The sequence below is a fragment of the Blennius ocellaris genome (assembly GCF_963422515.1).
Source record: "Blennius ocellaris genome assembly, chromosome: 21".
Taxonomy (NCBI): Eukaryota; Metazoa; Chordata; class Actinopteri; order Blenniiformes; family Blenniidae; genus Blennius; species Blennius ocellaris.
In genome coordinates, this window is record NC_137670.1 from 3756817 (window position 1) to 3774408 (window position 17592).

Consider the following 17592-nt stretch of genomic DNA (forward strand, 5'->3'; position numbering starts at 1 on the left):
TTTCATCGTGAGTGGGTCACTGGTAAAATAGTCTTATTTTAAATTGAATCTGTGTTGTTGTGCAGGGTATATGTGATGAAAATTCCTGCATTTGTGCAAAAACCAAACAATTACTACTTGAATGTGACTACAGTCTGAACATGGAAGCCAGATTGACTGAAACCTGGTTGCAAAATACAATTAAATGTCCCCCCCCCACCAAAATAAACCCCACTTCTCCAGCAATCATATCAGCATCACTGATCAGGTCTCTATGCTAAAAAGATTGAATAGTATTTCCCCACCTGATTTCCACGGGGAAGCACCATTTAAGCACTACAGTTTAAAAATCTGTGTTATTTATGTGATTTTCTTGAACTCCATTGATCTCTTTTGCCAGATTTATGTTTTGGGGTACTCGTTTTTCCAAAATGATGACGTGTCGTTTTAATATGAGCGTGTGAAGAGATCAAATAAAACCGAAATAAGCACACAGACACACACACTGCAGCAGCTGTTTCAGCGTGTTTGCTTTGGCCTGAATGTTTGGAAAAAAAAAATACAATAGCAGCGTCGCTGACGGGCCCGCCGCTCTCAAAGACAAAGGATCGAGTGTGTGTGCCTTCAACTCAACAGCATGAAAAGAAATCTGCTACACCACTCCGTCGCGCTGCATGCAGACCGTTGGCATGGCAACCGGGCAGAAAGGCACATTGCCCACGTTTCCATGCACAGAAAGTACTGGAGGGTTTTGCAAACACACGGCGAGAAAAAGGGGGGGGAAAGCGGCGCCCGAAAACATCGACAGAGATGGCGGATGATACGAGCGCAGGGCGACACAAAGAGTCTTCAACCAATCACAAGGTGGACGATTCACTCCGACGTTATTAATCACAACATTTGCTTCAGATCTGATTTATACTCTGTATTTTTGTATTAAATAAAGAACACAAACATGTCAAAGAGGGTTAATATGAAAAAAAGACGGAAAATGTTAAAAACAAAGCATAATTGAAGAGTGACAAAAGAAACAAATGAAAAAAATACCTTCTTCCACATCAGAAAAATAGTCCTCTGTGATCATTTCGGGGACATTGGCTTTACGAACTGTGTGTTTGGGATGGAGGAGAGAGTTAGCATGAAAATCATACAGGAAAATAATAAACAAAACAAATTAAAAAAAAGAAAATAAACGTGATTACTGGACAGATTCAAATAGCAGAATGTCTTATTACTCATGATTGTGGCTGAAATATGAACTGGGGGAAGTTAAAGATGGAAAATGATCACCTGCTTTACTCGAATACAACTAAATACAGCAAAATGTATGTTTCGTTGAAAAAAAAATACGTGAGCTGAGGAGCAAGACGAGCTTTAAGATTTAAATACAACCATGAAATGAGGCCCCACCTTCGTCGTCAGACATGTCCAACACTTCGTTCATGGTCTCCGGGACGTTCATCCTGTGCTTCTCGATCACAGTCTGGTGAACAGAGACACGTTTAATCACGACCATTGTTTTTCCAAAATGTTTCAAGCTCTCGCACGTCTTAGTGTTTCGGAGAGTTTAGAGTCAGGCGCGTGAGTGCGACACGTTTTCAGAATTGAAATATTCATGACGGAAGCGCGTAGATACCTGAGTGGTCAGAGTCTCCTCTGTCACCACCTTCAAAGTGTCGACCACAGAGATGTAACCGAGCCTCCGGGCGATGGACAGAGCGCTGTTCCCATTCTGGACACAAAACAAGACCACAGGAAGGGTTAATGTCGGGGGGGGGGGGGGGATTTAAACTGGGTTCACTTCCATTCGTTTCCAGCTCCGAGGTGCTTGGCAGCGGTGTCATTGGAGTTACACTGACGTTGGTGAGCTCGTTGGGCGACGCCCCGTGGTGCAGCAGCAGGTTGATGATGTGTGTGTGTCCCTGCTGGGAGGCCTGGTGCAGAGGTGTGTATCCATTCTGCAGAACACAACACCAACAGATAAAGTCACAGCTCGTACAACGGGAAGTACTTCAACCCCCACTCTGCCAGAAAGTATACAAAGATGACGTCATGGAAATGCGGCAAATGAGAGTAAAGTAGTTTTCTCTCTCTTAACAGTATTTACTGTTACCTTTGTCTTGGCGTTGACCTTGGCTTGATTCTTCAGCAGGAAGTTGACCATCTTCACGTTGCCATAGTGACAGGCCACATGGAGTGGCGTGTACCCCAGCTGATCACAGAAAGAGAGAGTAAGAGAGACTTTTAAGTCCTGAGATACTAATAGATACTACAGTCATGACTTCATAGAGCAGGAACAATAATGCAATTTCAGGGGTTCAGTGTTTTCCACCACCGGCAGAATCACCTTGGTTTCGGGGTCGATGACGGCGCCCTGGTTGACGAGGACCTCGGCGACGTTGACTTTATCCTCCTGGGCCGCCAGGTGGAGCGGAGTCAGACCGGACTGGAACGGACACGGAGACACAGGTTAGATACTAATACTCAAATAAACCATCCATCTGTTCTGTTTGAAGAGAGTCATACAATCTGACTGCAATCTGGACAAACCACAGAGAAAATTAAAAAAAATTCAAAGGAAAACAAATATTAAAATGTATTGATTTTTAAGCAAATTTCTTAAAAGCAGTGGGCACAACACAACACTGAGACCCGAGCTGAGATGTCAGGTTTTTGGATATTCAAGTATTTTTCACCAGAAAATGTAATTAAAATTGACTTTATGTTGAGATCGTAGTCAATTGTTTTGGTCTTGTGTAAATATCGACATTTTCATCACGTACACACTGCACCACAACAAATAAAAACTTAAATTTAAAGGTTATTGTGGCTCTATTTTCCCAGTCCGGCTCACTCAAGGTGAAAATGGACCGTACGCGACTCACTTTGTTTCCCACGTTGATGGGAGAGTCTCGAGCGAGCAGCAGCGTCACGATGTCCACGTTGCCCTCCTGAGCCGCGAGGTGCAGCGGCGTGATCCCCTGCCGAGTCACCGTGTTGGTGGAGGCGCCGTACTCCAGCAGCGTGGTGGTGATCTCCATCTGGTTCTTCTTGGCCGCGATGTGGAGCGGCGTGTAGCCGTTCTGGACGGAGAGGACAGGAGACGAGACGAGACGACGTTCATCCACTCACACGGAGCTCTGTCGCGCTCTCTTTAAAAATCATAAACGTTTATTCAACAATCGGCTTTCCTCCGTTTGCAGGAGACGCCGAAGTGGCCGGAAACGTGATTAATACGTTGGGATAAGCTTTGTTTTTGGTGCAGGATTTCTATGACGTGATACATTTGTGAAAGTGCACAAAACCTTGCTTTACACTTCTACTAAATAGCACAAATCTTCACACTGAAGCTATTTTTCTCAGTGTAACTGACTGAAGCTTTTATATTCTTATAGCCACTCAATATTCACAATACTGCAATTTATTATAGGACAGCGGTACTCCAAGGTGTATAAGATGCATCTACAAATATTTCACAGAAAGAAATGCAGCCTTGAATTGAGTAATGTGTGTGATTTTGGTTTGTTGGAGTTTAAATTTCAATTCTTAGACACTTAATCAAGGCAACATGTCCTATTTATCCTAAATAAACTTGTTTTTAACAAGTTTTCATCCTGTATTATCTGTTATGTTTTATGATAAAGCGTCAAATCACTTTGATGTAATATAATAATGTAAGAAACTTGTTACATTAAATGTAAAATACAAAGGGGATATGTAGAAATACCTTTATAAACATTTGCAAGCTTTATTCTCTGAACACGTGAATTAAATAAAGTTGTAGCCCAGATTTGACAGATTCATTGATGTTAGGAACAAATTGAAACCTACTGCTAGGAGCTTTACTTTAGTCATTATGCTTTTAGCGTTCTCCAACCGATCCATGGAGCACAGAGTCACTTCATGTGGGTGACTGAATCTGGGTCAGACAGCTTTTACTCCATCGGGAGTTTGTATGCATTTAAAGTACGATATGTCACGATTTAGTCAATTTAACATCAAATAATGACCCGAAAACAACACTCACAGAATCTTCAAAAAGACGATTCTACGAATGCGTTGCAATAAAAGTCTGAACCACAAGATGGCGTGTTGAGTCACTTCAAGAAGTATTGGGAGGAACTATAAACACATTTAACTACAAGCTAATAAGACGACTCAGCACTGCCACCACAGGCATGGTTCATAGTTCAATACATTTAATATTCCATTGACCTCTCTGGGACTTTGCCTCTTACCTTTGCAGCGGCGTGCGGCGAGGCTCCCTGGTTGAGCAGGAGCAGCGCCACCTTCTGGTTATCATAGTGTGCTGCCACATGCAGTGGAGTTAGTCCACTCTGAGCACACAACACGGGCGTCATTAGGTGGGGTGATGCACACCGGAACAGAGGTGACGAAGTGAGGAGCGTGAAGGCGGAGCCGAGGCCCCGGCACGCCGTTTACCTTTCCAGCAGCGTCCGGCGGCGCGCTCTTCTGCAGCAGCAGGTTGGCGACCTCGATCTTCCCGTACTTTGCGGCCACGTGCAATGGAGTGAAGCCCTTCTGCAAGGACACAGGGTGAGGAAAGAAGATGTTACGTCCAACGATCAGAGCTCCTGCTCTGTCACACAAAGTAGATAAGATAATTTAGAAGCAGTTTTCCGCTGTCATTTTTTTTTTTTCATGCTTTACATGGCAACATCATTGTAACCAACTTCACTTCCAGGTCTTGTATTCACTATGTAATGCCCAAATGTTGAAAAATAAGCCCCAAGCTCATTCACGCATTATTATTATTTATTTATTTGTATTTGTCCACTCCGGACTAATGCAAGAAGGACGTGAAAAAACAAAAATAGAGCGACGAGGAGACGCAATATTTTCTGGCCCTTTGGTCTTGATGGAACTAGAAGGAGCGACCCGGACCGAACCAATGAATACAATCCGTCTCCTCGGTCCTGTATGAGCACTACGTTGGTGAAATTACATAACATTATTTAGCTATGACGGAAGGCCAACCTGTGAGGGACTATACTTTAATACAATTACTTTAACATGACGAAATATAGAAATACTGGACTAAAAAAACAGACTAAACCTGGTGCTTGTGATATATGAACTCTCACCTAGAATAAAATGAAATCTGTGTCCGTAAAATTTAAACCGATGTCCTGAAATGATGAGACGGAGCGAAATCTGGACAAAAAACTCCTCCAGCATCAGCTGCTGGCAGAGTGTCATCCATTCCAGACGTTACAGTGAGCGTTCTCTTCTCTACTCAGCTGAAAACGGGTTTTCCCCAATCATCTGACTGCAGCAAGTCCAAATGTGACCCTGCAGCTATGATTCATCTCCCCCACACCCCACCACCCCTCCCGGTATCCCTGCATGAACAAACTGTGCAGAATGTACTCATTAATCACTGAATACTTCTGCTTCAGTGAGCAAAACCCTTCTAACTTTGTGCAAAAACAATACATTTCCTGGGTTTTGTTGTTGTTTTTTTTAAATCTTGCCTTGGTGGTGACACCCAGGCTGGCGGAGTTATCCAGGAGTGCTGTGGCGATGTCACGGTGCCCCTCCCGGGCAGCCAGGTGTAGAGGGGTGTACCCGGAGCTGGTGGTGGCATCCGGGAAGGCCCCATTGGCCAGCAGCTGGTGCACGATGTCGGGCTTCCCCAGGCGGCTTGAGATGTGCAGCGGAGTCTGGTCGTCCTGGAACGGCAAGCCAAACAGTCATCGGTGTGTGTTCAGGGTGAAACGCTTCTGGTTACACTCATGTCGGGGTAAACACAGCAGCCGCAGAATATGACCAGCAATTACTTGAAATTTGTGTGTGGGGGGGGGGGGGGGGGATTATATAAACATGCAATGATGTGAACTATAATAGAATCTTCTTCTGTACTTGAGCACCTCTCAGAATGTGTACTTCTAGACTGAACCGATAGTCCCACTATTACCAAAGTAGTTTTTTGTTTTGTAACTCGTCTGTCTGCACTTCCAGATAAGAAAGTAAAACAATGCGAGTGCTCCTTGTGGCCGACGGTGACGGTTTACCTTGGCCTTGGCGTCGACTCGCGCTCCGTTCTGGACCAGATATCGGACCACGTTGGACTGTCCCGCCCTCGCTGCCATGTGGAGCGCCGTCTCTCCCCTCTGGGACACAAACACACACCGGGTAGTAAGTGACAATAAAAATCCCCCAGTCTGACTCCTTTCTTTGAGAGAGCGAGAGCGAGAGCGAGAGCGAGAGCGAGAGCGAGAGAGAGAGAGAGAGAGAGAGAGAGAGAGAGAGAGAGACCCCCTTAGCGCTCCACACCCGACTCACCATAATGACGTCCCATAATGCTCCGTTTCTACAGTAACCTGGCCACAAACACGACGTGGGCGACCGAATACTTTGGGGTTGAACCGTTTACTGCATTACTCTTCCCCCTCTTTCTTTCCCCCTAAAAGTCCTCCACCATCGACCGGCCTCCTCTGGAGGTGCGTCGTGATTTTGTATCTTCTCTCGCAGTGTGTTGACGGGATCATTTTGGTTAACACACACACACACACACACGCACACACACGTGGCATTAATCAGCCTCCTCTTCCTCCTCCGGAGGTTTTTTCCTGCCGACCGGATCGATTACAGACATTTTCTAGGTTTGTGGCGGAGGACTGGCAGAATGTTAAGTCTCCGTCTGTGTTTGAACGGCTCCGCTTCAGGTGGAGGCTCATCAAGACTGTTTACTCGACCGTAATTACAAACATGAGAGATGCAGTCTGAACCCTGCCGAAAAAGCTCGTGGCGCGAAGCGAAGCGCTACCAGAGCGAGCAGATGTTTACACATCACACTTCCAAGAAAAGGTTCGTTCCCAGCAATAAAACTCAAAAGCTGACTTCATCTATTTCTCTTGTTTTTTCGGTCAAATCGTCCCCATCCCACTTGATTTAAGATAAATTACACCGACCGAGTAACATTTCAGCAAGAGGGAGGGACTCGTTTTAAGACAAGGCATCTTAAATATCTTTAGGACAAATGATCTTGTTTTGAGTTGTATTTCAGAAGAAAGAAGTTTTATTTTACATTTCATACGTGTTTTTCAAGCTGAGGTGTTATTTGTATAGGAGGGATCATCTTGATTTTATCATTTGCGGCTTATTCTCGGACATCAAGCTTTGAAGATACCTGAAATATATAGCTTTAAATAAGTTTTAATTTCAAGATCTCAGTATTATAAATAATACCAAGACATGTTTCACTTGTTCAACTCGCAGATTTTCCCCCCACTTCTTTCAAGGAACTTTTACCCTGAAAGAACTTTTATTTTCTTAGAAGTGTTGAACCTTTCAGAGCAAGAATTGACCTCACGACATATACAATAGTAAAAACAAGCTGATGCTTCATTCAGTAGAAAGTCATTGCTGTGCTTCGTTACCTACAACACAAACACTGCAGATTGTTCTCGCAGCCCTGCAGCTGCAAGATTTTAATCAGTCAACTATTTCCCAGAAACCCAGTTGGATCTGCTGCTTCATTTTGAGTTTTTCCACTCAAAATACACCAGCATTTCCTTCTTTTGGTAAACTATCAGGTCGTGCAGCAGCTGATGCGGCGTCAGACCCGAGTGAACATCTAAACATTTAAAGCAGAAAACAACAACGGGCTCATAGTTTCCCCGCGTCTCTCTGCTATTTGAAGCTGAAGAAGTACAGTGCTGAGAGTTTGGCAGTGAAATCAGCTGATTGCTGCGAGCAGCGGGACTGAACTGAACTGAATAACTCAATATGAAGCCCCCGGGGAAGCGTCGGCATCGACACTGCACGAGAAGCGCATGTCAAGTCAATTCCTTTTTGTTTATGACTTCCGTTACTAAAGTTGTAACGTTCATCCATAAGTGTAACGCAGCATGAGGATTAATTTCAGCCATTCTATAGGACATTAGGTCATTTCCTGCGGTGGTTAGCAGTGACGTTTAGAACGGAATTAATCGTTGGCGAGAACTTTTCATTTTCACCGGAACCAAGACAAAACAACCTCAACAGACGTTTAACATGTTGCCTTTCTTTTACATTTTGTGACTTATTTCAAAGTTTTGGTTAAAAGTGCAGTATTTTCATCTCATAAGATGAAGGCCCATGAGCCATGACATTATGACCAGTAACAGGATGCTGACTGACATATTTTTACACTTCTCTATTGAAGGAAATCGTTAAAAAAAAAATGCAGATACACATCATGTCTTTGAGGAGTGGGGTACCCTTCATTCCATCACAACAATGCCTGGTGACCTGCCCAAAGGAGGAAGCCGCTGAGCTCACCACATTGCTCGTGTTCGGCGAGGCCCCGTGGTTGATCAGCTGGTGGACGATGTTCTCGTGTCCCATAAACGCGGCGACGTGGATCGGCGTCAGACCAGACTGCAGAGGGAGGAAGACAGATGAGAGGCGCAATGAAAGGAAGCTGATGAAACAAGCTCAACCTGAACGGGTTTTTTTTTTTTTTTTTTTCAATTTCCAGCTCGTTAACTGACGAAAACTGAGCCCTCACATCAAATTATACCGTCTGTAAAAATCTTCCACCAATGAATGATTGCTTGTCACTTTAAACCAAAAAAAAAACACATCTGAAATATAAACAAATTCTGCTCCACTGCTGTCCACAAACTACTTAAAAACACATCTGTCTTCTACAAATGTTCACTATCATGTTGGTATTTAGACGGCTGTTTACACCACGTGTAAAAAAACAACAAAAAACACCTGAACGAATAAATCATTTCAGAGTGTATGTGACATGTCTGCTCTGTTAATGTTTAGTGTTGTTTGGACTATTTATAGCTTGAGGTGCTCTCCTGCAGGGGTGTAGAACATAAGGCTGGTGGGCCAAAACTGGCCTGCAAGAGGCTCCATTCTGACTAAGCAAGTTGTAAAAATTCGAAAGAAACCATAAATAAAAAAAGTTTGTGAATACACCCATAATGCAACAGCAAGAGGAGAAGTTCTCTGAACATTTCACTGTATTTTGCAGCAGAAAGTATCATTACAATTGGCTTTATATTGAGATTGGAGTCGATTTTGGTATTAATTGTTTGTTTTTGTGAAAATACACGACATTTTCATCACATATACTCTGCACCACGACAAAGAAAACCTTTAAAGTTTAAATCTAGGGCTTATTGTGGTACTATTTTACCTGTCTGGCCGACTCAAGCGGAAACTAGGCTGAATGTGACCCCTGAATAAAAAATGTGTCAGCTGCATAACACCAGTGGCTAAAAACACTGCTGAGTGGGCAGAAATCTAACAGGCCAGCGCACATGAGCTTGCATCAATAGAGCAAGTGTAAAAATGCTTGATTACAATCATCTGCAGTCAATTCCTAATCTAATTGACGAGTATGGCACATGCATGTTATGTTCGATCCACATAGGAGTTTTATGTATGTGTGGCAGTGAACATTTCCGAAGTTTATGGTCTTTAACTAAAAGGACACAGTTTAGAGGCAACTCCATTCAGAAAAAAAAAAACAATATTAAGGAACTCAGCCTTTTTCCAGATACTGTAGGTCAGAGATGCATAACTGATCATTTTGTAAATCGCTCGATCTTCCCTACCTGAGGGCTAAATAATGCAAGCACTTCTACCAGGATGTATTAGAGAGTGTGCTTCGACATGCATGCATTTCATATTTCCTACCTTCAAATAAAGCCAGTCAAATGTGATTAAAAAGTAAGTGAATTGGACATCTGGCTCAAATGTGCTTAAACATCACCAATGTATGCATTTCTGGAAATCAATAAGAACCTGCCAGTTCAATCAAACAGTCAACATTCATTTCTGGAGCATTTTTCCATGTTTTTCTTCACAGAAAAGGTAGACCGTTAAGTGTGGCTCAGCGGGATCAAAAAGTGGACATTGTTGAGGTTTGTTGCTGGAAGAAGCGGCGGCGCCTGCGAGCACACGTACCTCCGTGACTGCCTGTATGGACGCTCCGTGCTTCAGAAGCAGCTCCATCACCTTCACTCGGTTCTTCTTACAGGCGATGTGCAGGGGAGTGAAACCATTCTATGACACAAACAGGCGCATTAAAAAAGAAAAAAGGAAAAAAGAATGTGTGAAAACAGTCCACAAAGTTCTCTGTGTGTGGTTTTGTAGAGCCTGCAGAGACGGTGGAAGACAAATCTGGAGCGCTCAGTGGAAAATACAGTACAAAGTGGGACCCTTTCTTTTTTTTTTTTTTCCTTTACCTCCTTTACCGCCCCCCTCTTTCTTTAAATCTCTCTCTTAAAGTGCGTGCCAACCAGACGAGCATGTGTGGAACTAATCGACTGTGAGTTATAGAAAAAAAGAAAAGAAAAAAAAAAGAAAAAGTACTGTGCACTGAAATAGATACTCGTCTGCACTACCTCACTTCACTCTTGCCAGCTTGTACTCTCTCTCCACATCCCTCCCTCGCTCAATCCTTTGAGGTTTTCTGGCTCAATCCTATGACTTCATTTTCCTCTCTCCGTGCCCTTTTTCTCCTCCTCCTCCTCCTCTTCCTCCTCTCTGACTCTGAAGTCTCAAACCACACCCAGAACTTCTCCCATTACAGAGCAAAGATGTGTTTCTTCAGCTCATAAAAGTCTATTTTTCTGCTTCCTGCTTTAACGTCCCTCACGTTTGCGTCATCGAGCTGTGTGATCTTTCGTCTTTCTAACATCTTTCCAGGAAAAAAAAAAAAAAAAATCAGGCAGGAGCTACTGAGGAAGAAACAAAAGAGGGTACAAAGGGAAGTTTCTCATGGAGACGTGATAAAATAAACCACAGAGACACAAATTTGCTCATTGAATTATTAATTTGTTCCTAAAAGTTGTTCTAGAAACACATTTTCTTCGAAGAAATCGCATTTAAGGGATTAATTCCCAAATTCAGCCTCAAAATGAAACCTTCTAGCTGAACGTTATGCTTCAAAATGCAACATGCAAACTGCATAAATTTAATAATGAGAAAGGTTGTTGTTTTTTCCTCAGTTGAACCTGAGAGGAAACGACGCGAAAATGAAGAAGATGCTGTTCTGGCGCCAAACTGCAACGCCGCACCTCATTTATACTGTATTAAAGCCTTCTATTATTGATCTCGTTGTCATTCCCCACACAGCCTTGGGGTGCGTGAAGTTTGGGAATTCGAGATAAGTTCCACGCATTTCCATTTCCGACCTCGAGGCTCCGGGCCTCTCGCCTCCCGTCCTCACCAGAGCCTTGGCGTTGGGATTGGCCTTCTTGTCCACGATGACCTTGGCCACCTTGTAGTGTCCGCAGTGCGCGGCCACGTGCAGCGCCGTCAGGTAGTCGTTGGTCACGTCGTCCACGGGAACCTCGTGGTGCAGCAGCAGCTGGACGCAGTTGAGGTGGTCGCCCTGCGTGGCCATGTGGAGCGGAGACAGGCCGTTCTGGGAGGAGGGCGGCGGGGGAGAGGGTTAATGTGGCCTCGTGGCGATCGCGGAGAGGAGGAAGACGCGCGCCTCCTACCTTGGTCTTTGACAGTATCGGCGCTCCCCTGTCCAGCAGCATCTCCACCACCTGCTCATGGCCGCTGCGAGCGCCGCAGTGCAGAGGAGTCAGGCCGTCCTGTGAGGAAGGACGGCGCATTGATCAGCAGCAGCGTCACGCAAGTTATATTTCAAAAGGCCGTACAGCCACCTCGCCAGCTAATAGAATAAAAAATAACAAGGATATTGTAACACTGTGTGTTGAACACATCGGCGTTCAGGGGCCAGATGTGGAATAATTTCACCTGGAGCGGTAAAATATTGCCATGATCACATTTAAATTGAAACCTTGAGGTTTTTCTTTGTTGTTATGCAGAGCATATGCGATGAAAGTGCTGATATTTTCACGAAAACAAAACAATTCCTGCCATAAATGACAACATAAAGCCAATTTTAATGAAAGTATTGATGTTGTGTTTGACCCCCTGCCAGCTGTTCAGGAGTTCATGAGGGCCACTTTTTAACCGATTCCCTGGTTGTGATGTCTGTTAAAAGCAGACGGTGGAACTTTTTCAATTATTAGGATATGAAAAAATACATTGAAACTCAAGACCTTCGCTACTTTATTACAGCTTCATGTTTCAGTGCAAACTTCATGTACTAAATGCAACAAAGACATTTCAAAACGTCTCCTTAATTCTTCTACTTTGTGTGAAGGTAGTACACATTGTGACACAATTAAATTTGAATGAGTGTGTGGGTGCGCGCACACACACACACACACACACACACACACACACACACACACACACACACACACACACACACACACACACACACACACACACACACACACACACACACACACACACACACACACACACACACACACACACACACACACACACACACACACCTTGGTTCTGGCGTCTATCTTGGCGCCTCTCTCCAGCAGCAGGCGGACCATGTTGCTGTTCCCACGTTTGGAAGCGACGTGCAGCGGCGTAATGTCATTCTGCAGGAAAAACAGAGAAAGTTTGATCAGACAGACAAGAAAAAAAAAAACATCTTTTTACCACCTGGGGAAGGTTTTTTTTTTTTTTTAATGTTAAATCAGCACAATAAAAACAGAATCACCAATTTCCTCACAGACAAATCTACAAATGACTGTAAAATTGAGCTTTTTATGGAGCTTCTAAATACTGCTTTTTCTTTTTTAATGAGAGGAAATGTGGGATGTGTGCCTGTGGAGCATGAACATGGATGGATATCCCCCTCTAGAGGGAAATAACTCCCGCTGCAGCACATTCACTTGGTTAATGGTTTCCTTGGATTTGCCTCCGTTTCACTACAAAGGACAGCCGCACGCCAACCGCATGTTTACATGGAAACACACTGGTTCTGTCTCACTGGGTGTTTGAATAACTGCACTTAGGCATCGGAGACGCAGAAATATGGCTATCAAATATTAGAAGGAAGAACATTTCTCACATTCAAATCAGACAAAGCAACCATCTCAATACATTCATGCCAATTCAAAATCATAATTCCAACCACAGGTTTGTTTTATTCAATCAGTGTTTCACAAATATGATTTGAGATTAATACAATGTCAGAACAATTCAAGGCCATGTCATTCATTAAGGTGGCTTTTCTTTTGTAAGACTGTAGTGACACAGTCCTTGTGAGGAAGGTTAATGTATTTATGTTTTTTTGTTGGTTTCTTCATGATTTAATGAAGAAAGACATAATAATATTCTGTGTCTGTGTGTGTGTGTGTGTGTGTGCGTGTGGGTGTGTGTGTGTGTGTGTGTGTGTGTGTGTGTATGTGTGTGTGTGTGTGTGTGTCTACCCACCCTGGCCTTGAAGTCCACGGCGGCTCCTCGGTTGAGCAGCAGCGTTGCGACGTTGATGTTTCCATAATGAGCCGCGATGTGAAGAGGAGTAAAGCCGCTCTGTGTGAGACGAGAAACAAAACAGAAAAACTCAATTAATTGAGATAAAATGACATATTAAAAAAAACAAAAGCAACCAACTGTGAGTTGTGAGCAAAGCATGATGGGACGTTACACTACACACAGCAGCGAGCCAGAAGCAGACCTGAGTGATACACATTAAGTCAAACATGCTTTCAGAATTCAGGAAAATATATTATAAAATGTGCTGCTTTCACCATCAATGGCCACTTTATTGCGTAAACCCAGCCAGTCAAAGCTATGAAGTGTTCATTTCACTATTTGTGTTCACAATGTTTGTATTTTGCAGTGACATTGTACTTAAACTTTGAGCCATTCGATCATTTCAGAACAGCACTGCAAACTGCAACCTCTGCAAATCACATATACTCAAACTAATACTTCACTGGAAGTGTTTGACTTTACAAATGTACCCAATAAAGTGGCCACTGAGAGTGTATTTCAACTTCTCTTGTGCAGTTTTCAGGATAGGTGTGCGGTCGGGTTTGCAGTGGAAGCAAACGTAAGCCTGTCGAATGAAAACTGACCCAGAAGAAATGCATTTAAATACAAAAAGAGTTTTCATCGAAATCTGTTCTTCTGCAGCGTTTTCACCCGGCAGGAAAAAACACAAACCCACACATGCAGGTGAGCGCGCGGCTACTTCAGTTAAAAATCCACCTTAAATAACATCTTACAAGTTTGACAAATTGAAAACACAAGTAATGCCGACAATCCTGAACAATCCAGCTCCAGTGGACGAACGCTCTGTGATTTTTAGCTTCCTTGGGCATCAAATTCTTGCGTACTCTCGAAATACAAACAACAATTGGCTGCAATTGTTATCTAATGAGCTTTAAATGTTTGCAGCTTTACATGCCATCTGTAATAGAAACATTCATGGAAGATGAGAAAAGTCAAAATTCTGGTCACACTCACACTGCACATTGTTTGTGTCACATCACGCACTCTGAGCGTCTCGCTTTTCTGCATTGGTACATTTAGTAGATACATTTCAAAACAACATGTAGACTTTTTTATGTTTAATTTCTTCTTACTGTTCTTCTTTTATGTGATGTAAATCTCCTATTCATCACATATAGACATGCGTGCAGAATGTCACAACAGCTCTTGCTCCACAGCTTTGTGCAGAGTCAATAGCTCCAGACTTCATGTGACGTTCAGATTAGCTCAAGAACAGTGATTAGAGCGCTTCGTGGAGGATTTCCACGGCCGAGCAGCTGCTGCATGCTCAAAAAACACATTCCTAAACCGCGTGGAAAACCTTCCTAGAAGAGTTGAAGCCGGTGCAGAGGGTGGAGCACAACATCAGAAGGAATCCTCTGGTTTAAGAATGGGATGTCACTCAAAGGCCATATGCGTGTGAAGGGAGGCGAGCGAATACTTTTGGCAATATAGCAGGGGGTTTCTTCATCAAAGTAATGAAGCATTTTGAGATCACAGGTTGTTTTAGTAGTAACTGAACCAGAACAGCTAAACTCATGAGGAAAACATAAGAATAACCTGCGGTTTTAATGCAGCGTCTGTCGTGTTGGGTGAGATTATGTTTTCTAAGCTAGTTGATGCGCCATTGGAGACACAAATCAGCTACAACACCCCCCCAAAAAAATTACTCAATTGTGTCCTGAATGTGCTTCAGGAGAACATCTGAAAAAAAAAAAAAACCCAACAAAAAAAACATTGCAACAAACCCTTATTGTTTAATTCCCCACCCTGTCTGTGCAACTGCAAGATCTACTTGAAGGCGATGAGCATCTAATTTGTCCTTTTACAGATATTGTGAACTTTATTTCTGTCTGAAAGCAGCAAAGCCTTGGCGTACATAGAAAGCGATGCGGGTTTAAAAACAAGCACACGGGTGAGGAGCCGTCAGCTGCAGCAAAAGCATTCATGCCAGCATTGTGCGGTCATGCCAGCAGACAGAAGGCTTTGCAATGGAGAGATCATGAGGGGACGATGAGGAAGAGGAGAGAGAGGAAGAGGAAGAGGAAGAGGAAAGGAGAGGAGAGATGTACCTCTGTTGTTCTATTCACCATCATCTAGAAGGGAACGGAGGGAGGAGGGGATCAGCAGGGTGAAAAAAGGGAACAAATACCAGGACGGTGAGGAGGAGGAGGGAGGAGGAGGAGGGAGGGAGGAGGACGAGGGGGAGGAGGAGGAGGAGGAAGGAGGAGGAGAGGATGGGGGTGGTTAGTGCACCACAACAACTACAACAGCAACACCATGGTCGCACCAAAGCTGTAGGATGGGTGACGATGTGTCTGTAGGTCATGAAAACGAACCACACAGAAGTACGAACACAACCGGGTGGCCGACTGCACCTCCTCGCCCTCACTCTGTTTTCATCTGTCCTGCACCCGGAAATCTAGCAATCTGGATTGATTTTGTCTGATAAGTGACGTGAAGTGATAAATGAATCCAAAATGTGTCGTCAAATAAAAAAAAAAATTTAAAAAAAGAGACAATCTGAAAGGAATAATAGATGTATTGTGGTCTGGATTGTCTGGCAAGAGTTACAAGTATCTTTAATTTATCACAAATACTGTATAATTTCCCATTTTCCTTGTGATCGAGCCCGATTTAGACTTTTATAAAGACCGAATGTAATCCAATAACATGTCATCCTTGTTCAGCTGCAGGATAATCCAGTAGAATTTCATACAGATGTGGAAAAATCTCCCTTCATGGGAGCTTGTTATTGCATGAAATTCATCTTCTTGAGTCAGAACTTTCCACGAGCAACGCACCGCTCCATCGTGTGCGTGTGATCTCCAGGAGTTGGGAGCTGGAAGAAGAGCGTACCTTGGACTCCACGTCGGCGTTGTGGTCGTTCTGGAGGAGGAGGGCGGCCGCCTTGGTGTCATCCTTCCGGGCGGCGATGTGCAGCGCGGGGAGCCGGACCTTCCCCTTAGTGTCGTTCTCCAGCAGGAGGGAAACCACCTGATCGTGGCCCTGCTGCAGCGCCACCGCCAGGGGAGTGAAGCCGTCCTGGGAGGCACCACAAAAATAACAAAAAAAAACAAAACACACACACACACACACAAAAAAGATCAGCACTGGCAGCCTCGAAGGGTTTCGCACTCGCTATGTTTAGGGTCACACGTCGTCCACGTCACTGAGCGATCCGATTGTCCCGTTTACATGAACAAGAAACTAAGAGGTTCGAAACAACCACAGCTGAAACAAAATGCTGGATAAGTGAAATCTAACTACCATAACATTGAGTTCGTTTAGAAAGCTTCTTCTATTGGGAACTTAAACTGGAAACGGTCTCATTACGGGGACTTGAAACACTGTTATTGCTACTTAATTGAAGAATTTTTACTGGTTAATGAGCTTCATGCTGCCAATACATAAGTGATGCATTCAGGTGCATCACGTAACTCAGACCTTTCTTTTTCTTCTTATATATTCAATTATCAATAAAGGACATTAAAACATGTGAAACTGCATGAGGGAAACATTACATTGCTAATTATGTCCATTTCTGTTTTTGTGAGTTGGTCACTGATGGGAACCCACTGGACTTTACAGCATTGAAATACATTTACACTTAAAGCTTTTATTATGAGCTTCATTGAGATTATGTCTCGTTTGACACTAATTGATTACCGGTAGTTTTGGTTGGAAAAAAAAAAAATGGACTTCCTGATGTTTTGGGCTGTTGGGATCTACAAGCAATAAAAGAGCACAACTGTTCTCGTTGCTATTTAGAAGCTGACGTCTTCAGAAAAGGTTGCAAATGTCATTTTAAATGCTCTTCAACAAACTGCAGGAATAATAAAATACAGAAATAAGCCTGAATAGGGCTTCGCACAGACCCACTGAAAACCACTGCTTCATGTCAACAATGTGTGGGCCCGTGTGTGTGTGTGTGTGTGTGTGTGTGTGTGTGTGTGTTTACACAGGATGCCAACTGTCTGCATAAAAACTAACTCAGCATCTCTGCACACCCACACATTAAAGCAGCAGCTCCCCGCGGAGATCTGCAATGCTCATCCACAAAACTGTGCAGCCCGGCATCGGCTATACAAACACACAAACACACGCACAAATACACGCCCAAGTACACGCACACGCTCGCAATCTGATCCACCGGCATGTCTGCAAAGACACACACCCAGTCCGGTGGGGCACGCACGAATTCCAATGAACAGATTTATCCTCTTTATGGTTTCCAGGAGTCAGAAGTCGTCCTCG

General features: G+C 43.7%; 1 protein-coding gene across 1 annotated transcript in view; it reads right to left on the reverse strand.

The window, feature by feature from the left end:
• LOC308145616 (uncharacterized protein) overlaps positions 1 to 17592 on the reverse strand; it is a gene marked incomplete at its 5' end in the record, with an annotated part of 97983 nt that overhangs the window by 49017 nt on the left and 31374 nt on the right. The window contains 19 exons of the mRNA XM_080517085.1: positions 1027 to 1086; positions 1390 to 1462; positions 1616 to 1711; positions 1839 to 1937; positions 2093 to 2191; positions 2327 to 2425; positions 2865 to 3062; positions 4218 to 4316; positions 4423 to 4521; positions 5475 to 5672; positions 6015 to 6113; positions 8266 to 8364; positions 9913 to 10011; positions 11180 to 11377; positions 11457 to 11555; positions 12333 to 12431; positions 13273 to 13371; positions 15408 to 15431; positions 16195 to 16380. Coding sequence (XP_080373211.1) covers positions 1027 to 1086; positions 1390 to 1462; positions 1616 to 1711; positions 1839 to 1937; positions 2093 to 2191; positions 2327 to 2425; positions 2865 to 3062; positions 4218 to 4316; positions 4423 to 4521; positions 5475 to 5672; positions 6015 to 6113; positions 8266 to 8364; positions 9913 to 10011; positions 11180 to 11377; positions 11457 to 11555; positions 12333 to 12431; positions 13273 to 13371; positions 15408 to 15431; positions 16195 to 16380 — 2122 coding nt within the window. The remainder of the gene's footprint in view (positions 1 to 1026; positions 1087 to 1389; positions 1463 to 1615; positions 1712 to 1838; positions 1938 to 2092; positions 2192 to 2326; positions 2426 to 2864; positions 3063 to 4217; positions 4317 to 4422; positions 4522 to 5474; positions 5673 to 6014; positions 6114 to 8265; positions 8365 to 9912; positions 10012 to 11179; positions 11378 to 11456; positions 11556 to 12332; positions 12432 to 13272; positions 13372 to 15407; positions 15432 to 16194; positions 16381 to 17592) is intronic.